At 40.1% G+C, this 22569-nt stretch overlaps 5 protein-coding genes across 7 annotated transcripts; 2 read left to right on the top strand and 3 right to left on the bottom strand.

Annotated features, from left to right (window-relative positions):
• Positions 1 to 993: 993 nt before the first annotated feature.
• LOC145894914 (D-aspartate oxidase-like) lies at positions 994 to 4096 on the bottom strand. 3 transcript variants are annotated; one of them, XM_082983622.1, is made up of 9 exons: positions 3968 to 4096; positions 3594 to 3639; positions 3168 to 3256; positions 2836 to 3004; positions 2523 to 2723; positions 2329 to 2459; positions 2163 to 2271; positions 1939 to 2074; positions 994 to 1865 (listed from the first exon to the last, which is right to left on the bottom strand). In XM_082983622.1, the coding sequence occupies exons 3-9, from the start codon at positions 3252 to 3254 to the stop codon at positions 1706 to 1708; spliced, it is 993 nt and encodes a 330-aa protein (XP_082839748.1). In that variant the 5' UTR covers positions 3255 to 3256; positions 3594 to 3639; positions 3968 to 4096; the 3' UTR covers positions 994 to 1705. The 3 variants fall into 3 exon arrangements, with proteins under 3 accessions (XP_082839748.1, XP_082839737.1, XP_082839726.1); XM_082983611.1 differs by lacking the exon at positions 3968 to 4096 and having other exon boundaries at positions 3594 to 3763; XM_082983600.1 differs by lacking the exons at positions 3594 to 3639; positions 3968 to 4096 and having other exon boundaries at positions 3168 to 3527.
• A 6063-nt stretch (positions 4097 to 10159) lies between these two features.
• LOC145903592 (4-galactosyl-N-acetylglucosaminide 3-alpha-L-fucosyltransferase FUT6-like) lies at positions 10160 to 13197 on the top strand. The gene is made up of 5 exons (XM_082991690.1): positions 10160 to 10598; positions 11016 to 11114; positions 11680 to 11756; positions 11850 to 11969; positions 12116 to 13197. Exons 1-5 carry the CDS (start codon positions 10335 to 10337, stop codon positions 12891 to 12893), a joined length of 1338 nt encoding a protein of 445 aa, XP_082847816.1. The 5' UTR covers positions 10160 to 10334; the 3' UTR covers positions 12894 to 13197.
• A 783-nt stretch (positions 13198 to 13980) lies between these two features.
• Positions 13981 to 15693, bottom strand: LOC145913719 (4-galactosyl-N-acetylglucosaminide 3-alpha-L-fucosyltransferase FUT6-like). Its single transcript, XM_083001502.1, has 5 exons — positions 15586 to 15693; positions 15266 to 15364; positions 15123 to 15199; positions 14903 to 15022; positions 13981 to 14758 (listed from the first exon to the last, which is right to left on the bottom strand). Exons 1-5 carry the CDS (start codon positions 15691 to 15693, stop codon positions 13981 to 13983), a joined length of 1182 nt encoding a protein of 393 aa, XP_082857628.1.
• A 271-nt stretch (positions 15694 to 15964) lies between these two features.
• On the bottom strand, positions 15965 to 18209 carry LOC145907917 (uncharacterized). The gene is made up of 3 exons (XM_082995036.1): positions 17895 to 18209; positions 17711 to 17832; positions 15965 to 17656 (listed from the first exon to the last, which is right to left on the bottom strand). The coding sequence occupies exons 1-3, from the start codon at positions 18154 to 18156 to the stop codon at positions 16847 to 16849; spliced, it is 1194 nt and encodes a 397-aa protein (XP_082851162.1). The 5' UTR covers positions 18157 to 18209; the 3' UTR covers positions 15965 to 16846.
• A 763-nt stretch (positions 18210 to 18972) lies between these two features.
• LOC145910511 (kelch-like protein 23) lies at positions 18973 to 22407 on the top strand. Its single transcript, XM_082997658.1, has 9 exons — positions 18973 to 19110; positions 19182 to 19365; positions 19726 to 19935; positions 20034 to 20582; positions 20877 to 21013; positions 21273 to 21425; positions 21496 to 21616; positions 21695 to 21786; positions 22209 to 22407. The coding sequence occupies exons 1-9, from the start codon at positions 19035 to 19037 to the stop codon at positions 22331 to 22333; spliced, it is 1647 nt and encodes a 548-aa protein (XP_082853784.1). The 5' UTR covers positions 18973 to 19034; the 3' UTR covers positions 22334 to 22407.
• The last annotated feature ends 162 nt before the right edge of the window (positions 22408 to 22569 follow it).

The raw sequence follows: 22569 nt of genomic DNA, 5'->3' as shown, positions 1-22569 counted from the left end.
GTATTATATTAACCCAAGTGATGTATGACGGCACGCGACTCTTTGCATTCGGCTCGACACTACTCTATTCGGAATCATCGTTCTTTCTTTGATCTTCTATTCGGTGACATGACACTACTATTATTACTGAGACTCTACAAGCTATTCTGAAAATAAAGTTATTCTGATAATAAACTGTTTATTCGGATTCAACCGCTTTTTTATTATTCAATATTCAACCGTTTGTTGGTGAAGTAGGTAGGCTAAACCCTTACAACACCAAAAACCGTCTAGTGGTTACAGTGTTGGCCTGCATAGCCTGTGAGCTAGTGTGCATATAACGTTGATTGGTGGCTTTGTACCACGGGTTGTTTTGTAGTGACTCCATAAAACTGGATTGTTGGCCGCTAAAACACGCAGGTCAAAAAAACTTGATAAGCGCCCGTTGTGGCCGTATTTTCTTGTGTAAAACGCATGTTCAGTAATTATTAATTGCAAAAAGTGTGGTGTTTTTCTGTGACAAAAACATTGTTTGTATCATTTAATCTTTTGTTCCTTCACGGTTTTATGGCCGAAATGTGTTTGGTCCGTGAGAAGAGTTTTAAAGGCCGCATAAGAGTATGGTTAATACTCGTCAAACATGAGAAGAATAAAGCAGTGATTCTTATCAATTTTCCTTGTCGACATCCCCTTTGAAATCACCAACCATGCAGTACTTGCAATCCCCTGATATAAGCGTATCAAAGTATTTATGCACCCAACTTTACCAAACAGCTCTCATCATTGGTAACGGCAGAGATATGTGCGTTTGAAGTTTTGTCGACTAGCATCTCTTTGGTAGTTAAGAACCCCTGCCAAAATGATTAAAATTCTGTAAAAAAAATGTTTGCCTGTCCGGAGCTTGACGAGTGTGATAGACTTTTGTGTGTTAGGACCATCAAGCAATTGTGGTTCTAGTGCTTGTCTTGAACAGCTGAATTTACAACTTGAAACTGAACAAGATGACAACGTTGATGCTTTTGGCATGAATCATTGTGATTGGTGCTAATACCTGTCGATGTGTGCCACACACAAAGAAAAGATTCGATTTCAGCCATGAATGTGATGCAATAATTATTAGGCACGAAAGAAAACACACAATACATTATCCTGAAATCGTAAATTGTTCCAAACTTTCTATTTGTAGCAATTATGTTGTTATAACAAATGCAGAAAATACTGAAAGGTCCATATGACATGTACAAAAAATTTGCTCATTAAAGATTAACGAATAAAACTCTACATCAATTGCTGCTTTAAAAAAAATTAAAATCTAGAAGCAAACACAAAGGATAGAAACATTTTTAATTAAAGCTAGGCAAATTTACAAACATACTATGGCATGAGCAAATGTTACTGAAAATATGTCAACAAATTTCATAAAAAAATGCAGTAGAAGCTTTATTGCTTTTTTTGCAACACAAGGTAACATCGATATATCTGAAACATTTCAAAACGGGGAACAATATTATAACTGTTTGGATCTCCTTTACCCATTACAGACACGTTAAAATGACAAACAATCTACAGTTTTAGAAAACAATTTGGGAGACACTTTTGGTTTTCTATTAATAGTTATTCTTTCACACTTGCCTTTGCACAAATATGGCAAAAACTATTGCACAGATTAACGTTTGGTTAAACACATTGATTGAAGGCTTTTTAGAACACGCGAAGTAAATTGCAACTACAACTTTGGTGAGAAATCTTTAGCAAGGTAATCTTTCACAAGGTCACTTGTTTGAATGGCACAACCCCAATGTATAGTGACACCAGAACCCCCATGGCCGTAATTGTGAACTATTGCCACAGATTTATTTCCGATATTTGTTTTGACAAGTTCAAGTCTGCATTGGAAAAAGATGGATGGTGAAAGCGACAAAAACACCTTACAAAACAGTATTAGTTGACACCACTTACCTGACACTTGAACGCCTTGGGCGAAGACCAACCTCGGACCCTATCACTTCACTATACTTTAGACTGGGCATCAGTTTACAACATCTTGCAAAGATATCTTTTCTGTCAAACTCATCTACTTCCAAGCTGTAGTTGCCTGACAACAAGCGACAGGTGTGTCATAAGATATAAGTCACTCTGTGGTTACTCAACAACACATGACACTATTACAATCACCATCTTACCCATTTGATGAGTGCCCCCAAGCACAACATCTGTGAGACGGGGTAAAATGTATGTGTCATCTCCATACAGTAGAAAGTTTTTTACCCAAGGAGCCTTGACAAGTATGATCTGTCAAAAAAGGGAGCTAATCCAAGGTCTGGTTACCACTTAAGAGACTAAAGGTACCTGTCCACGATCAGGAATCATGTCATCATTGGAAATTAATTTATTTGCCTCAATGCCTGTGCAGTTCACCACAATGTCAAATTCAGAAACATCATCAAAGCTGTTTATCCGCTTCTGGATTAAACTTCCACCTTGGAAAAAGTTGGCATCCTCAATAATAACAGCTACGTACCAATCAATATCTCCAAACTTACCAAGATCTTCTATTTGTTTCATTAACCAAGGCAGGTACTTGGAACACTCGCAAGTGTAGGTGGTCAAATGATGCGTAACCTCATTGCGGTGCACATATAAGTCTTTTTCTTGTTCACTCACAAGTCTAAAATCAGGAAAGTTGTCTGGAACTGATTCAGGAATTTCTGCCTCCACCAAATAACCTGGGAGTGGGGCAATTCCTGCATCACACAAACAAATAAAGACAAATTGGTAAAATATTTGATAAATATTTTAAAAACCCTTTTGTTTGGCAAATTAGAAAAATGAATAAGTGTAATTTTTTTCACTAACCGATTTCAAATGCATCATCCCTCTTAAAAAGTTGACAAAGTCGATCTAATGTCAGTTTAAACCAATGACCAAGCAATTTTTGATCTCCACCACAGGCATATGGAAATATAAATCCAGCAGATATGTCTGCAGTTGTATTCGGTGAAAACTTTTCCGAAAAGACAGTTACCTGCACAATAATAATAGTTGTTTTAGTGTAGGCTTATTAAAATCAATTAGACCTAGACCTTAAAATAACACTAAAATTAAATAAAGTGTGATAGGCAGCCATTACTTTAGCTATACAAACAACTGGATGTTAGATTGATAATTTTCTGTGGAAAAGTACTCACAGATGCATTGGGAGTATCTTGCAAGATTTTATAAGCACTTGACAATCCAATAACTCCTCCCCCAACAACACAAATCTTTGGCTTCATACCTGTGTTGCATGTACTAGTTGTGACAAAGTTAACTTGCTTACTGGTCGGAAAAACATTGGCAAAGTTTGGCCAACTTTGTTTGCCCAAGCATGCTGGTAAATTATTAACAACTTTCAAGGAAAGATTTATGCCAACTTTACATAGCTCGCTAGACATGGTGCCCTAAAGTCCACGTTGACACATAAGAATCATACAAATGCCTTAAAGAACACAGAAACTTGTCGCAACTCTTAATGCGGAACTGTTATATAAGTGGGGTCAAATTGGGCAACATCGTGCAAGACGTCACGTAATCACGTTCTAGAAAATAACAAAGGTAAATCCCCCAAAACTTACCCCCTTTGGACTGCAGCAGAGAGAATAGAATTTTACGTCAAGTGTCCTGAAACAAGGAATTACGTCATACATTTTACTGACCACAAATGGAACGCTCTTTTAGCCAAAAGGTAACGGTGAAACATTCCTTTTTAAATAACAAATGTCTGTCGATAAATTTAAACGAAAACTGCAAAATATTCCTTTTATGAATACGACAAACATTTGAAGTAAATTGTTTGAAATGCAAAAGAATGGTTATTATGTTTTTATTGACAAATTAAGCTTAAATATAATATTTGTGTAGTTGGTGGCGTAATTCATGTTAATGCTAATGTTCCGGGATTAACTTTTGAAACCTAACTGATCTCTATTTAAACATATGTTCCACAAACCTTTTTTAAGACGACAAAACTTTAAACGCACGTATAGATGCGTGTTCTATTTCAGAAAACTACACTACACACGAAACATCACAATGTATTGTCAATTTCGGAAACTTCCAAAAAAGTCACTGTCAAATTTCCACTATTTAATCACTTGGATTGATGCTAATATAAATAAAACTTATGAATTGTAAATTGTCTCAACTTTCCACATGTCAATAGGAAAAGCAACTGTCACCGTTACAAAGCTCAATAAAAACTCTTTTCAGCAATACAAAACATATTTTACAAATTCCGAGGTATATACTTAGTACGTAGAACAAGAGAATATTACAGATAAATCTCAGGGCATGTTCACATGTACGCTACAATTATTGTAGGCTACTTTTTAACATTGTTGGGGGAATTGTTCTGTTATGACCAATGAGTTAGACACAATTTTTCATTGTGACGTCACGAATCAAAGGGTTATTTGTTCCTAATTAAAGGAAGACCACATGACATTACTGTGAGTGGACAAAACGACAATGCTAAACTAACGGTTTGTCTCTGTCGTGTTTTCAAAAGTTCATGTATCACGTTAGCGATCATAAACGCTGTAACAACAAGAACATCCTGTCCCAGTAACTGTTTTATTATTACACAACTAAATAAGACATAATGGGTCGAACAGCGGCCGTCTGTCTTCAGCTTAAATTAACATCAAAATCCGTTTATTGCACTTGTTCACTTTTTGTCCCCTGTTTATTGCAATAATATGCTTAAACCAGTTTTGCAATGTCTTCCATTCCTACGCATAAGGCTTGCTGCCAGCACTCGCGCACGACAGAAACGCCTTCTATGACGTCATGCAACAATATCTCGCTTTCGCACGATTTCGTTCGCAGCGGTAAAAGTGCGACTTTGATCAGCTGTATCTCAGAAACCAGTCGTCGTATCAAGCTACTTTATTCGCCAGAAATGTTCTAAAGTTATGAACATCTCTTAGTTTGATTATTACCATGTTTAATTTTTACGTGTCATATGCACTTTAACCCCCCCGCTAGTAAACCTCACTGAGCACTGCCGGTGGCACTTTTGCACACATTGCTAGTATTGTTATTTAACCAATAACCTCATTTGTTATTCGAATAATACCGACACACACACTTCCTCGAAATTGTTAACATGCTATAGGTAACAGGCTATGAAAGATAAACCTTTATTTCTGGCAAACATGGAACCCAAACGAAGAAAATTTTCAATGCAAGTGCCACCCACTTTTAAAGGAAACACGTAGATCTTCGGAAAAACCTTTGCCTTAAGCATTTACAAAATCACTTTTTCGTTTCCACTTAGGCCTACGGCAATTGCGTCACATCGTACAGCCTTTGTGTACTCAGGTATCTGGCGAGTTTCTGTATAGGAGCGCCCACACGTTGTCCTATATTTCACTTTGGATTAAACTTGCTTTTATGTTGGAAAGGATATTCGATGCAGGACTTCTGAGCGGTACAAAACTTTATCCTTTGACAGCACATTTATCTGTCCATACAAAAGCTAGAAAGTATTCAAACTATCCAAATTTCAGTCACTTTGTGGTTTGTTGCGCGGTTATTCCAATGCACAATATGACCAATCTAATAGTAATCAATTAACAAACGACAAAAGGCAGCATTCTCAGTCAAAAGCCGAACATATTTACAAACTCTCGGACGTAAAGTTACGCGGAAACGTTTTTATTGCTTAGAATTTCAGCGACGCGAGTTTCGAGAACAGCAAAGCGAAGTTCCTGAAATGAACGATTTCGTCAATCCCCCACCGAGCTTGTCTGCCATATCGCGTTTTTTTATCTGCTTCACAGTGATGTTTGTTTAACCGTAACAAACCACTGTCATTTCGGCGATATGGATGTTGGTAAAGACAGAAACTGTTTCACACATCAATGAACACGACTTCAAACGATTGTGTTCACACAAATTATGCATTAACTCATTACAAAAATCAGTTGTACAAATAAACATTTCAATCAACAAGGTCTCCAATATTTTTAAAACAATATCTATACTCACGGCGCGGCAAAAAAATTATTTGGATCGGAACATTTTCAAGTTGGTCCTTGTGTGCAGCGCCGCAATTGCTCGCTGTCTACGCTTTGACGAACAACGCACATGCTGGAATTTACACAGCGTGACCACCGTCAAACCCATTTGGTTGCGATATGACAATCAACAAGGTCTTGCGGCGCTGCATACAAGGACCAACTTGAAAATGTTCCGGGCCATAGAATTTTTTAAAAAATTGACGTAGAGTAGGCTTAGAACATGTAGATCACATTGCCTGTTAACGCCGCAACCTCGGGCAACGCTTGCCCAACTGCCAGTGCTCGTACAGTTTATTGTCAAAGTCAAAAGACGCGCGTCACGCAAAATAACGCGGTTTTCTGCAACACAAGATTTGTACATGTCACGACTTACAACACAGCGCCACACAACTAGCCAGCAAACTTACCGAACTGTGACGTAAGGCAAGCCTTGACTTCTTTGTGCATTCAAATAATGAGCGTTAATTATGTTAACCGCTCCCTACTCAAAAATAATCTACAAAAACAGAAGATTAAACAAAGCACATGCAGCACAACCAAACACAACAACTCAACTAACGAAAAGAAAGCCCGCCATCAGACCAAGACAACGGCACTGTAATGACACACAAAGGCAGTGACGTACGTACGCATTATTACGTAGTTAAGGCCAACACCCATAACCAAAAATGGCGGCGAGAATCTACATCCTCCTCCGGCAAAATGGAAGGAGCATCATAAAATGCGAATCCAATTTTTTACATTCACAAAAGATTCCAGCGAGGCGTACATTTCTTTAGAGTCCTTCTCCGTCGTGTTCATCTCCGTCTGCGCGCATAATCACGCAAAGTTTGGCATTGGTCGTCGTACAACCCCAGCCATCGTAGTCACCTCCACACTCCTGACAACTTCGTGCTTTTCATGAAACAAGCTTCGAACTCGACCCAGAGGCCATTGCTCCCGGGGAGTGTTGTGATTCATCACTAGAACGATGTCGTTTATAGAAAGGTTTTCCTTTTGTCATGCCACTTTTGCCTCGACATGATTGAACGTGGGTATTCTCGCACCCAGCGACGCCAAAACTCGTCGGCTAGAAATTGTACAGCCCTATAACGGCGGCGAATGTAACAGTCGGTTGGCGCTGTCACGGTAGGTGGCAGTCCAACGCTCGGATTGATCTTCAGCAAATGATTCGGGGTGAGGGGCAGACCCTCTTCAGCTTCCAGTGGAACGTCGGTCAGTGGCCTCGAATTCACGATGTTTTCGGCCTCCAGTAACAGCGTATGGAGAATACTGTCATCCAAAGGCTTCTTGGGGAGGAGTATCGCCAAAATTCTTCAAACGGAGCGTATCATCCGTTCCCAAAACATTTGCTGTCGGCGTTCAATGACTGCAGGAGGATTGAGGAATCCGTCCAAAACACGTTGCAACGAACGGGGATCTTCATGTCGTGGAGTCGAACCAAGCTGTCGCTCCACCTTTTCCAACGCGAGCGAATTGTTCAATGGACTTCCTCGTCCCAATCGAGCTTCTGTTGGCACAGATCTCGGTAAACCAGTCGAGCTTTAAGTACAACCACCGGGGCAACAAACCCTAGTGGGTCGAACAGTGAATTTGTTATGGCAAGCATTCCGCGGCGGGACAGAGGTTTGTCAGGCAAATCGGCATTAAACCTGATATCATCGTTAGCAACGTTCCAACCGATCCCGAAGACTCTTTCCTGCACTTGACCAAGAAGCGTGACGTCCTGTACAGCTTTAGCCCTTTCTTCGTGTGGCACCGATTCCACTACTGCTTTGTTGATATCCATTTTGTCAATTTAAAACCACCCGCTGTCAACAGGTTTCGCAGGTCCTCGATCAATCTTATCCCGGCCGTGTCATCCGCGGGTAGAAGTTGTTTCGGACGACACTTGCCACTCGCGGATCAAAGAACTTCCCGTGCTCTTTGGCGGTTTGACGCAAACAAAACGTTGCACAGCTCGGTGACGATCGCGCTCCGAATAAATGTACTTTCGTTCCGATGGGCTGTCGGCGTCTTGGACATGTCCCCGCCCGGCCATCTTCGTACCCCTTGATGTTCAATCTCGTACCCCCAAGAGGTACGAGCACCCCCGATAGGGAACCCCTGGAGTAGAGCATATACGTTTCAACTTCGCATTTCCCGTTACTGACGCGTACGGGTACAATATAGAGATAAGCGGGAGCACGTTTTAACATTTCCGGCACCGACGAGGAGTACGTACAGTCGGCGCTCATACTGTGTAACGTTTGGTTTCTCTTCCATTTGAGACTTTTCAGTCCACTTCGAGTTGAGAAGTACCGCGTGGAGATTGATGCTACGACATCCGTCCTTGCCGCAATGCGTTGCACTTCCGCAATCGCGAACCATGTGTTGCGATCCCAGGCATCGGTTCAGTGTTGCAACAAATAAATGAGTTTTAGGCCGTACGAACCGACCCTGTCCGCTTTATGAAGTTGGTAACGATTAACAAAACCTCAATAATCCATAGGATCCCCGTCAAATTTCTCGACAAGAGGTTTTGGAAGAAATCGCTCACCAACCTCCGGTTGACCACGTCAGTTACGTTGAACAGGTCGTTCATCTGTCAAGTTGGGTAGTCCGTTGTATGGTGATGGTCCAGCTCGTGCAGGTTCATGATATTGGCTCGGTTTCCATGGTTGCCCGGCTGTAGGCCATCGAAGATCACCGCAATCCACCTGAGGGTTGGTGGTCGGCTGTGCTTTTACGACTCCCTCTGGTTTGCTAGTTCCAGAACTGTCTATAAGAGGCGCCGGAGATCCAGAAAAGCCAGGGTGTTGAATCCCAGGACATGATCTCCTATCATTGGATGCTTCTTCCCAAGCCTCGAATTCGACCTAAGCAAGTTCAAGTTTTCGGTTGGATTCCCTCTCGGCTAGTTCGCGCTCGAGTGCGGATTTTTTTTCTTCCAGCTCTCTCTTCGCACGTAATTCTCTTTCCTCGAGCTCTCGTTCTAGCTTTTTTTCTCGCTTCTTCTTCATCTCTACGCCCTCGCTCTTGTCGAGCCTCGACTTAAGCGAGCTGCAGCTTCACTTTGCTCTCTTTAAATCTAAGCATGCGAAGAGAGCTCGTTGTTGAAGCAATGCTGCTGGGTCCAGATGTTCGGTGATACGAACTCGGGCCCATTAATACTGGAGCCGACGTACTACAGTGAACGGCCTCGGATGTTTGCATCCATGATTTCCACCCATTGATTCACTCTATCGTCAGGGTTCGGTTTGTCCTCGGCAGGATCCATGTTTTCATCCACCGAACGACCAAAGAGTTCGCAAATGTCGAGTTGACAAAAGACTCACCGTCAAGGAAGGTTCGAATACGATGTTACGCCGGACCCTCGGGCAACACTTGTCAAACTGCCAGTGCTCGTTGTTTATTGTCAAATCAAAAGACGCGCGTCACGCAAAATAACGCGGTTTTCTGTAACACAAGATTTGTACATGTCACGACTTACAACACAGCGCCACACAACTAGCCAGCAAACTTACCGATCTGTGACGTAAGGCAAGCCTTAACTTCTTTGTGCATTCAAATAATGAGCGTTAATTATGTTAACCGCCTCCCTATTCAAAAATAATCTACAAAAACAGAACATTAAACAAAGCACATGCAGCACAACCAAACACAACAACTCAACTAACGAAATGAAAGCCCGCCATCAGACCAAGACAATGGCACTGTAATGGCGCACAAAGGCAGTGATATACGTACGCATTATTACGTAGTTAAGGCCAACACCCGTAACCAAAAATGGCGGCGAGAATCTACATTGCCATTGCGTTCTTTGAACACCTATAAAGTATATCCTAACGAAATGGGTTTTTGACAGCGGTCACGCTGTGTGAATCCCAGCATTCGCGTATTTTTGGCGCTTGCCGCGCCGTGAGCATATAGATATTGTTTTGAAAATATTGGAGACCTTGTTGATTAAAATGTTTGTTTTCACAACTGATTTTTGTTTTTTTGTAATGATTTAATGCATAATTTGTGTGAACACAATCGTTTGAAGTCGTGTTCACTATTGCATGAAATAATTTCTGTCTTTACCAATATCCATATCGCCGAAATGACGGTGGTCGTTTCAGGAAATGTAGGAGAAGTGGGAGGTAGCGTAGCCGCATTAGAGCCCATGCTGCAAAATACTGTGCTTACAGCAACCAGTCAGTTGATACAATTTGTAACAAAGTGTGTTTTGTTTGTTGATTGGGCATATGTTTCCTAAGAGTAGTTCAGTCAGCAGACGTACTTACCAGTTTGATACATTTAGGATACAAAATGGCCAACGGCCCTTCAGGCAGTAGTACTGGCATAAACCTCCACTTAGTTCTTTACTTGCTGTTTGGGGCTTGTTTATTATTAGTTATCTATGCAAGCTACCAAACAGACAGGTATGGAGTAAAGAAATTAGCTCATACATCAGTTGAACAACATCCTACCACCGAAATGGTGAAAGTGGACATGACAATTACAACTGACGTGGTTACATCATTGGTCACGCTATCTTCAAGCAAAGAGCAGCTTCCACAGCTTTCAGCCAAAGTAAGCAACGCGAGCAAAGCTGATAAACCTATATTCAATCTTTCATGTAACTTCCATTCGTGTATTTTGTAACGATAAATATATAGGCCAATGAATTGTAGTCTTGCTGTAACGACCAGTCTCAAAGGGTTTGTTTGGACAGCAGTTCGTTAATCATTTCGGCATCAGCAGTCGGGTAAAAGGCAGTATACATTTACCTTTTATGTAACCTAACAGGGTAGTGTAGTCATTGCCCTACTGAATGCACATTTATCGCATCAAATGAATTAACATATTGAATTCTTACCGCCTTTTTATTTTCCCAAGTAACGTTGAGTTGCAAAAGCTGATGTAATATTTTTAAATCAAAAGCTCCAACAACAGTACTAAAGTGTTTTTTGCTTCGGCGTATTATTATCCGCGTTGTTTTTTCAACAGCACATTCTTTTGTGGGACAGCGTTTCATGGTTTAGTAGGAAGACTGCAGGACCTGCCAACGTTTGCGGAGACTGCCACATCACAAGAGACAAACAAAAAGTTTGCCACACGATTTAGTGCAGGGTTTTTTAACTCCTTCGGGTCCACGACCTATTGGGAATTTTTTAACTCTGTGGACCCCATTACCACTGAAAAATATGCAAAGACCTTTGCGTTAGTAGTGACCCTACACAAAATGCACTTCATCCTTGAAAGTATCATTGTTTGGAGAAGTATTGTGCCCATTTCTATAGAGTGGTTGTGGATCCTTAGGGTTTAATGAACTCCCAGTTGAGAAACCCTGACATAGTGCTTCCTAATGCATTGCTAAATTGGGCTTATGTTACGCAAATATATTTTTACCAGTTATCACAAAAACTTACTTGTAATAAACAAGTCTTTTGTTGTCAAAAAGTTGTAACAAAATCAACAACGAAAAAGAGTAAATTTGAAGCTAAAACAAGATTCAACTAAGTCACTTTCCTCACAAAATATCACCTTTCGAAATGACGAAACCGTGCTTATAGGTTGACACATATGTGGCTTCCATTGTGCTTTCTGCACCTATGGAAGGTGTTATTTTGATGTCATCCACTTTACGTTATTTTCTTTCCAAACTTTTCAGATTACTGACCCAAACACAGGATCGGTTCTCATTGAATGGCCATCTCATCCAAAAAACGCACCAACCCAAGACCAAAGGTAACGCAAAAAATTAATGTATTTAAATTCAACGGCAAGTAATCAAATTAACAAACGAGTATCTTGATTGCATTTTGCTTTTCCTTTAACTAGGAGAGAAGATCAGTTGTACGTTTGGTGGAGTATGGAGGGACCTTCCATTGCCAAGGGTGGCGACCCACAACGGTTTAAGCTTTATCCAAATGGTTTCTTCAATGCTACTCTTAGCTTCAGGTGACTGTTATGTAATACGTGATCCGCCATTTCCATGACCGCTGTGGATTTTTTTAATGGTTTTTATGGCAAAATCGTGTTTTTTATTTTATAGCTTATATATTCGATTTATTTTATCCAACAATAAAAATTCAGTGATTACATAGACGAGACTCGACATTTTACAATCCTGTGTGGATATGGTTCGGCAACATCAGCATCGTCAATCTAGTAAAAACACGTTTTGGAGGTATTGAAAATAATCTTGATAAACTCCTGCTGCGTAAAAGCAAAGTTGCCGCCTGGATGGTAAGCAACTGCGGGACAGGTTCAAACGCAAAAAGAAGAATAACTTTTGCCCAAGAACTTGTCGACAACGGATTAAAACTGGAGCGATTTGGTAGATGTTTTCCAAAATCCGGATCAACTCCTAAGCGGAATACACCGGAGTTCTTCCGGTTTCTCGAACCCTACAAGTTTTACATGTCGTTTGAAAACGCCATCCACTGCACCGACTACATCACCGAAAAGTTCGAAATTAATGCATTGGCGGCAGGCGTGGTTCCTGTGGTCATGGGCGCGGCCAAAGAAGAATACGAAGCAATCGCCCCTCCACATTCCTTTATTCACGTGGATGATTTCCCGACGGCGAAGAAACTAGTAGAATATCTCGATTATTTAGATAAAAACGCAACTGCGTACGCCGCATATCTGGCGTGGAGGACTATGGACCCCTATGATTTGTTTCCGTACGGCCGACATATTGGCTTTTGTCAACTTTGTCGAACAATGTACGGTGTATCGCCTGACGATCACCGACCTTTTGCTGAAATATATAACACCCGCAATGCCAGCTATCCGAGTAATAGACCGATCAAGCAATACCGATTCGAATCGATATACGACTGGTGGCACGCCTCCCAAACCAAAGAATGTTTAGGATGATGTAAAAATGAGGCGCAAATTCGCTTTTTCAATGACCTTTATCACTTCTTGTAACTGTTAGGTGCCAATGTATCACTTGCAAGAACGAAAAATGCTCATTTGCCCAAACGCAAAGTTTGTGAAAGGTTCTGCTGGTTTGTGCGCGCTAACCGTTCACAGAGGTGCTGCTTTATGTACTTTTTTGAAACTTACTGCCAAACGTTCTAACAAATATAGCTATGCATGTTCTTATACTGTACTTGAAACTAGTAGCAATTTTGGTACTTGTGTTGTGAATCAAATAAACGTGAATCTGTAGCAGTCAGTTTATCGGAAGAAGTAAACCAAATCAAAATCGAAATGAAGAAACGGGAAATACACAAACGAAGACATATTGAAGCTCAGTCACGACTGCAAAAATATTGCGGCTGTGTTTTGCATGGTTTTATCAACAAACTTTGCATGGTTTTATCATTTTACAAACAAAACCATGACAAGATCGCACATGCACTTACATTTATATACAATGGAAAAAGTGGACAGTGGCAGACTGGTGAACCGTCCTGAAAACATAAAGAGCGCCTATAGGTACCATACAGGTCATACACGGACTAATGACACTACAAAACCACATCAATATTGAACCACGAGAAGCAGATTTCGATAGTCGCAGTAACGCTTGGTATTACAACCGAGGAAGTGCTTGTAAACGATATTGGACAAAGTAGGGACAAAGCAGCGATGTTGAAATACATCCTGGTCAACATCCGGGATTTGTGTAACCTTCTGATGGCAGTGGTTGAACGCGATTTCTCAGTCAAGTTGCACAAGTTCAACGAGGTAAATATGTTGGTTGCAATTGACACATATACATGACGCTCTTACGCATAATGGTGCATTGAACACTAAACGTGCAATGCAATGCTCAACTTCTTTGTGCTGTGCGTCATTTTCTTTGAAGGACACTTCTAATCCAATCAGTAAACGATTGTTAGAGTGCCTAGTGGTAAATCGGTGCCAATATTACATTAAATTTTAGGTTGACGTAAACGTGACTTCGCACCAAGGAGTTCATTCTCAAAATGAAAAGATAAAGACGCAGTTTTAATTATCCCAAGCACTCCTGAGTTTGGGATGCGTGCCACCAGTCGTATATCGATTCGAATCGGTATTGCTTGATCGGTCTATTACTCGGATAGCTGGCATTGCGGGTGTTATATATTTCAGCAAAAGGTCGGTGATCGTCAGGCGATACACCGTACATTGTCCGACAAAGTTGACAAAAGCCAATATGTCGGCCGTACGGAAACAATTCATAAGGGTCCATAGTCCTCCACGCCAAATATGCGGCGTACGCAGTTGCGTTTTTATCTAAATAATCGAGATATTCTACTAGTTTCTTCGCCGTCGGGAAATCATCCACGTGAATAAAGGAATGTGGAGGGGCGATTGCTTCGTATTCTTCTCTGGCCGCGCCCATGACCACAGGAACCACGCCTGCCGCCAATGCATTAATTTCGAACTTTTCGGTGATGTAGTCGGTGCAGTGGATGGCGTTTTCAAACGACATGTAAAACTTGTAGGGTTCGAGAAACCGGAAGAACTCCGGTGTATTCCGCTTAGGAGTTGATCCGGATTTTGGAAAACATCTACCAAATCGCTCCAGTTTTAATCCGTTGTCGACAAGTTCTTGGGCAAAAGTTATTCTTCTTTTTGCGTTTGAACCTGTCCCGCAGTTGCTTACCATCCAGGCGGCAACTTTGCTTTTGCGCAGCAGGAGTTTATCAAGATTATTTTCAATACCTCCAAAACGTGTTTTTACTAGATTGACGATGCTGATGTTGCCGAACCATATCCACACAGGATTGTAAAATGTCGAGTCTCGTCTATGTAATCACTGAATTTTTATTAGTGAATAAAATAAATCGGATATATAAGCTATGAAACAAATCAATGGAAGAAATAACTCTGGATCACAAAATCTACAGCGTTCATGGAAATTGCGGATCATGTATTACCTATACAGTCACCTGAAGCTAAGAGTAGCATTGAAGAAACCATTTGGATAAAGCTTAAACCGTTGTGGGTCGCCACCCTTGGCAATGGAAGGTCCCTCCATACTCCACCAAACGTACAACTGATCTTGCCGCCTGCATGGAAAAGTTCCCATAATGGTTATACATCTATTGCTGGTAACAACGAGCAAATCCTTTGTACATATTTTAGCAGATAGAATCTGCCTTCCCCTACCTTTGGGTTTTGCCAGGTGGTTTTTGGGGATTAGAACTCCACTCAACAAGAACTGCCCCAGTGTTTATCTCAGCAATCTACTAGGTTCAGTCAAGTGTTACAATTTACAAATAATGCAAATGCTATGCAATTTGCAGTTGGACCTTTTTCTTATCTCTTGTTATGTAGCACTTTCCGCACGCATCAACATTTCCAGCAGTTTTCAGAGCAAACCACGAAACACTATCCCACAGAAGAATATTCTGAAAAATGTAACACCGAAACAACGATTTGCAAGCAATAAAGGTCAAAAATGAAATCTTTATGACATATTTTAGTAATTTTTGATATATATGGGGATGTGATTAAGACATGACACTTTTCTCCAACACCACTGCTGCAAAGGAAGTACGGTTTCTGGTGTTGACACAATTTATCTGTGTCCAATGCAAAATTAGCCAAATCTACTTAACCAATAGCTTACCTTATATGGGGACAGCACTGTAGAGTTGTCAGTCAACGCATCTTGCGTATTTAAAGCCCACACCTCGTCCACTGAAGCATCGTTTCCTTTGAAGATGGATTTCCACATATTATGTTCGTGTGTCATATCAAAAGCTGTCCCATTGGCGATTTTGACGTTTGTATAAATTAACAGCAGAAAGCCAATGGCTAACACAAACAAAAACAGTATTTGGCTGCTTACTTTACCGCTTCCACTCATGTCACACTTTCAGTAAGCACACGGCACACTAATCAAAATGTTGCTCTTATGCCTTTGCAAAAAACAACAATGACGGAGCATAAACGTATTTGCAACAACAATTTGTGATGTCACAAAAAGTAAGGCGCTTGTCACTGGCAAATTATGATGTCACAAAAAGTCTATAGATAGATATGGTAAAGATTTGGTTGAGAGAATGTTTTTTTGTTCTCATGAAACAGTCGTACTGACATCATTATCGTTACTTATTTTGGGGTTTTGAAATGTCAAAACAACAATTTGACGACTTTCTTGCGCAGAGCTCTGTATACAAGCAATTGCTTTTTGACCATAGTGTGCTCCACACACTGTGGTTGTTGGTTCTGGCTGGTCTCGTTTGTCGACCAGCCTTTAAATTCGCTGATAAAAGAAGGAAGAACAGTGGGGGGGAAATGGATGCAAGGAAAACGGTTGAAAAATATCCACGTGCTGCAAAATTTTTCGACATGGGCGTCCCATCATAGATATTAAATAAACTGACATGGTAAGATATATAGAAACAAATTTGTGCCGTTTTTCCAGGCCAACAATTTGTAAATTTCCATAGTACTAAACATATGTTTACTAACCAACTATTAACGTGTTTATCTAATATCAAGCAGAGTACCTTGAACAAATTCAAAGATCTTCTGGCAAAACTTTTGAAATGTCAACCAAATAAATAAATTTTACCATTAGAGCTTTGAATATTATGCCTGGTAGTGTCAGCAACAAATTGTTTAAAGATTACCTTGTTTTAAGGTATTTTAATGTCAAAAATATCAGGCAGGGCCAATCATAAAGTGCCACACAAGGAGAAACCAACACACATGAAAATATAAAGCAGTGGTTGTTGTATAAAAATTGATAAAATTAGTTACAGACAGTAATAGTATGGTGTGTTACACATGCATAGCTGTTAAGCACCATATTACAATAAACGGGGGAAAAAACAATATGTGACATTTCATTTCACTGAAAGAACATTTCTCTGATCGTACTCTCAAACGTTTTCATCACAACATATTTGGTCCTTCAATGAGTGCAGTTTTACCATCTGCAACGGAGTGTGAAAGAATTGACCTTTGGTCTGTGTGGGTAAACTAGGCAATGGGATCACACAATTTACATCACTGTTTCTTGGCCATGATGGCAATTGAGCCAAAGCAGTTTGCCTTGTTGTGCTGTAGAGGTGCACAATATTTGTAGGATATGAATTTTGTGGAACTTTCATCAAAGTAGAAAAGCCATTCTGTTCTTGTGCTGCATGTTGAACAGATGTTAATTTGGGTCTCTTTCGTTGTTGGCTCCAATTTTCATTAAAACCAGGAAATATATTTTCATGGTTGGAAGAAACACCATCATATTTTAACACATTAACTGCTTGTTGCAACAGTATAGTTGCACTTTCCAATGATTCATTTTTAGCTGAAGAATGGTCCAAATTAGTCAATTCCAACAAAACATCCTTGAATGTTTTATGAAGGTTTTTCTGTGTAGGTAAAAAATCAGAGTTTGAAAGAATTTTCAGTGGTTTTGCACAACTTGGATGAAAATGATGAACATTGGGCATGGGCACTTGAACATAGAAACGGGTTACGGTTAAAATGTTTTCAATGTTTATTTTGTTTCGTAACTCTTTAATTAATTCCTTTTTTCTTTGCCTGTGGTAAACGCCTTCAGAAACTGACGGAAGAGTGTAATCCTTGAACACAACAATTTCCCTAAAGGCTATTTTAGCTGGACAATTGTTTTTCTTAGAATGAGAGGTAACAGTTCTCTTTTTTGATGCAGCCACTCTGTCTTTTTTCCTCTGCCATGAAAAAAGTTGGTTAAAACAAACAATTTGAAAGCACTGGTAGGGTACCTTTGGCTTGTAGTAACGTGGGCCATATTGGCAATCTTTGATAACTGAAGAGCGAACAACAAATGGAATGCCCATGAATGGAATTTTGGGTTGCCCGTTGGATAATTCCCAGTATATTCGGTCTGTCATGATTAACTGTCTTTTATTTTAAATATTCATAATGTTACAACAAGGATACCGGTACCTTGGTTACCATATCTTTGTGCTTTCTTTAATGAGGGCATCGATTTTTTCCCGGATGATCGTACACTATACGAAGTAGAACACACTTGATCATATTGTTTCAGAAAATCGTTTAAGGTTTCTTTGCCATCCACATAGCCGGTGATGGTATTTCCGTCGTTGAGCGACCGCACATCTTGCAATTTAGCTTTTATTAGGTTCAATGCAGCCGTTGTTCTTTCATTAACTTCAGGGTTCTTTTCAATGATGTTGTCATGTCCCATATTGTCTTAGCTACAGGAGCAAACCTTTCAACCACCTCGAAACACCTCATGGCGCTCACGTGCAACCAATGCAGTACCGCAATTTCTGCTTCGCTTTACTGCCTTTGCAATCAACCGTAAAGTTTGCAAAAAAACATGAATTTATTCATTTAATTACATCATAAATATTGTCAGAAACTCAGTAGCAAAATCCCGCGTATACTTTTGACAATCTTTTGACGAACGTGAATGTTTGTTGAGTTGATAAAATAACTGGTTCTGCCAGTATGCTTTTTCAGGTAGCCTACCAGTAAGCTTTTTGGAAAATATTAATAAAACTAATCTATTCAAACAGCAACTTCCGAAATCAAGTTTTAAAATCCTGTTCCCATACTGGGTGTAAATGTCACACAAAGTACAACATTTTGGTCATACTATTGTATAAAGTACGCCCTCTCCTGAGAGGTTTTTCAGTTGTTCACAATTAGGCTCATGTTAAAAACTTAAATCTTTCTTCTTGATTCCAATACTATTGCGAGAAAACCAAAAACGTTGCATTTCATCAGGGTTTGGTTCATTTTCGTCGAGCACAGCACGCACAAACAAATGCATCTATGGCGTAGATGTGACGTACCACAGACAGCTGTCGCGCAGCGCTACTTGAGCGAAGATATGATGAAGCCTAAATCGAGGTTAATGGTGAGTCCAGTGCACATCGTTATCAACTGCTTCTGTTCGCCACATTTAAGAAACCGCCTGATAGTCAACTTGTATACATTCAACGTGAACTGTGTCTTTTAGGCTTTTTGGTTGGGGTGAGAATTGTTTTGTAGTTCCAGATAGAACTTTGGATTTTTGTGGTAGATCTTGGATGGTGATTTCCTAGGCTTAATGCAAGCATGGGAGACGAGTCAGATTGCGGTGATGTGGTTAATGGTCCAGAGAAGTTTACTACAGATGGAGACGTCATCGCTGGTGTGTATCGTAACTTTGTTAGCAATGCATTTACAGCACAGACATCTGACAAGCTATGGTTTTACATGTAGTAATATGCTCTGACGGGGAATTCAACTGTTCGAAATCTGCGCTGACGGGAGCGAGCGATTATGTGCGGGGACTGCTTGACGGAAGTTTTATGGAGCGAAACCATAGACATGTTAATCTGGCGCACATTTCTCGAAATCAGCTACAAAAAGTTATTGCCCTTGGCGAGAGCAAACCAACAACAAGGTAACAAATGTGTTTAATTGTTTTGTGATCTGCTATCGTAACTTTTCTAAAGGAACGCCAACATGTCCCACATTTGCTAACTATTACTTCTTGCCTTGCAAGGTGCATGCAACTCAACGCAATATCTTACTAGTAATACAAGCAGAAGAACCTTTTTTTTCACTAAATTTTTTCACTATTTACTAAATGCCATTTTGATGTTGCTAACGTTTTTAACACACACCCTGTTCGTCTACAGTGCTGTGTTTTGTGTTGCGTGTGGATTTGTGTATAAACTATTCTTTTTAAATATTTTATTTTACGAGACTTTATTAATATGATTAACATTACGAGAATGTAACAACACTGTTACATGCAAAGACTCCACCATATTGTGAAAAATTTGGAAGAAGCATGGGAACTGACAGAAATAGCGGATATGCTGGGATTTGCAGCGGGATCAAGTGCGTTGGACCGTTACATATGCAGCAAGATAACACCATTTAACCTTGACGAGACATACGCCCTCGCGGACACTTACAGTCGGGAAACTATCCTCAAATCAACCGCCCGGGAGATGGCGCTACGAAGGTGTGTTTAGCGCTATACTTGCCGAATGGTTATAAAATCTATCGGTAACAAATAAAATACTGTGAGAAAATATACAATAATTAAGAGCTTTGTTATAGGAGCGCAAAAAACGTGCAAGAATGTTCCAGCTTTAACTTCGTAAAGAGGAATAAAGTATACCGCAAACAACACTCCGAAATATTGGAAGTTCAGGAAGTGGATACTCCTTGCAAATCATTAGCAAATTGTTCTACGATACCAGCTATGGCTCATTTCAGCTTCACACACAAGTTCTATCACATCGGCGGTTATGCGCTGCGTCCAATTACCGATTGCCACGTAGTGGAATGCGATGATCTTGTCAAGTTCGTTGAATGTTGGGCGGAATCTGACATTTTTGCCGGTAATGTAAGCAGTGGTTCTGACTCTGACGACTTACCGTCGGATTCGCAAGGTCTCATCCAACCTGAGAAATACGTGGCTAATTTTCAACCAATCGCTACTTTTCCTGATCACGTGATCGAGGACTACACAATCGCCTCTGTTGGCACAAACATATATATCATGGGTGGATTTTATTATGACAAACTTTTGCCGTCTGGCGCTACATGGCGATACGACACCAGAACGGATGAGTGGATAAAAGTGAGCGAGATGAAGCACAAAAGGTTGGTCCAAACAACAGTTGTGTTCACTTTAATTAACTTTAATAAGATGGATTTAAGGTTTACATATAAAATTAGACAAAAAATTATTCTGTTGCACTTTTAAATACGTTTTAAATAGTGTTTAATGAGCTTTCGAATGGGTAATTCCAAATGTTATTTGGGATTGGCAATTTGTATTGTCGCGACTTGACATAAAAAAGAGTTGTAATAGAAAATATACCATTTCGTACAAATAGCTGTTTTATAGCTCATTTCCGACATGCGTTTGACGTGTTGTCCCATAAACGTTTGTAGGATGATGCACTGTACCGCTGTTGTCGACGAGCGAATCTACGTTTGCGGTGGGTATGACGGAGTACTCGTTCACAACTCAACAGAAAAGTACGATACGAACAAGGACGTCTGGATCGAGGAACCCAAGATGCCAATAGGTAGAAGTTTTTGTTTGAAGAACACGAGTGGAAGGGCTAATTGTTTGTGAGAAATTATATCAGAAGTGGTACAATTAATACTCAAACCTTTCAATTTATTCTTCACGGTAAAAAAACACATTGTTGTCATAACAATTTTTTAAAGAACAACAATCTTGAAGTTTATCACAGTTTTACTTATATGTAATGCTTCCGTGCTTTCATTTACTTCAAACAATAAATTAAGTAAAGTTGTATTACACCAGCCGTTTCCCTACAGGAGTTGGGAATGCTGCTTGTGCTTCACTTCGTGAAAGTGTATACGTGGTGTGTGGTCAGTTTGGTACAACTTCAATCAAAACTACAAGTCAAGTGCAGCAATATAATACGACCGCTCGGCAATGGAGTTTACCCACAGAATACGTCTCCCCAGGTATAAGTTTAACACAGATAAAATCCACCCGACAGCGTTACAACAACAACAAACTATTTTCCGCAAACAGTGTTTCACCCCCTATCCGAGTACGGTATGAGTTGCGGAACGATTGAAGACGTTCTCTACGTTGTTGGTGGACAAACTGTTCGCGTCGATTGTTACAATGTTAAAACCGGAGAGTGGAAAAGGTGAAAACCTTATTTCAGCAGCGTATAACAATCAGCCTATATCTGTACGTTGTCAACTAAACTTTGCTTGTCGACCAGACTATCCAACATGCTGAACAGAAGAGTGGGAACGCACGTGACAGTTTACAGAGGAAGACTTTTGGCTGCTGGTGGTTACGACTACGACCGTGGTAAAGGACTTTTAATTTTAGTAGATATTGCATTTTTGCCTAATCATAAGGTGAGAGCGCATACAGTGGCGTATCGCACGATTGCAAGTGGAGCATTATACTCCAGAGATGACAGAAGCAAAAACCTTGTCCGCGCATGAAAAGATAGTAAACTGATTTCCATTATAAACTATAACATGCTGTAACTTGCTGCCAGCAGTGAGTTTTTACTGAAATTTAGTCGGACCTAAAATCCGAATATTTTTAAAGAATAAAATGGGATGAAAGTTGTGGCACATAAGAATTACATGCGAAAAAATCGGTACATGGAAAGCACAAGGTTTCCACCACATACCAATAACTTACCATTTCTATACTGCAGTCTGCATTTGAATCTTGGGCAACCTTTCAAGACGTTTTAACAATGGGAGTATTGTTTTCAGGAACGTTTTTTAACACTGTTGAAGCTTATGACAAAGAAAACGATACCTGGTCGATATTAAGTGCAAGATTATCGGAACACTCAAGAAATGCAGGGCTTTGCTACGTGTTCGACGTCACAAGATGACGTTTGATCTATCTCGACATTGCCTGTGCCTTTTCCCTTTATTGGATTTGGAAATATTTTTATGATATTTGAAGCGCTGAATATATTTGGCTTGTTTTTGTACATTTTCCGTACTAACCAGAAAGACCTTGCAATAAATTGCTTTTCTATCAACGTATGTCAAGTCTGTCATTTGTGAAACCGTAGGCTACATGTTAAAACCAAATGTAAAAAAGTCCAGATTTGTTGAAATAGTT

The sequence above is a fragment of the Ascidia mentula genome, chromosome 1 (genome assembly GCF_947561715.1).
Source record: "Ascidia mentula chromosome 1, kaAscMent1.1, whole genome shotgun sequence".
Classification (NCBI taxonomy): Eukaryota; Metazoa; Chordata; class Ascidiacea; order Phlebobranchia; family Ascidiidae; genus Ascidia; species Ascidia mentula.
This window is presented reverse-complemented; position numbering and strand designations above follow the sequence as displayed.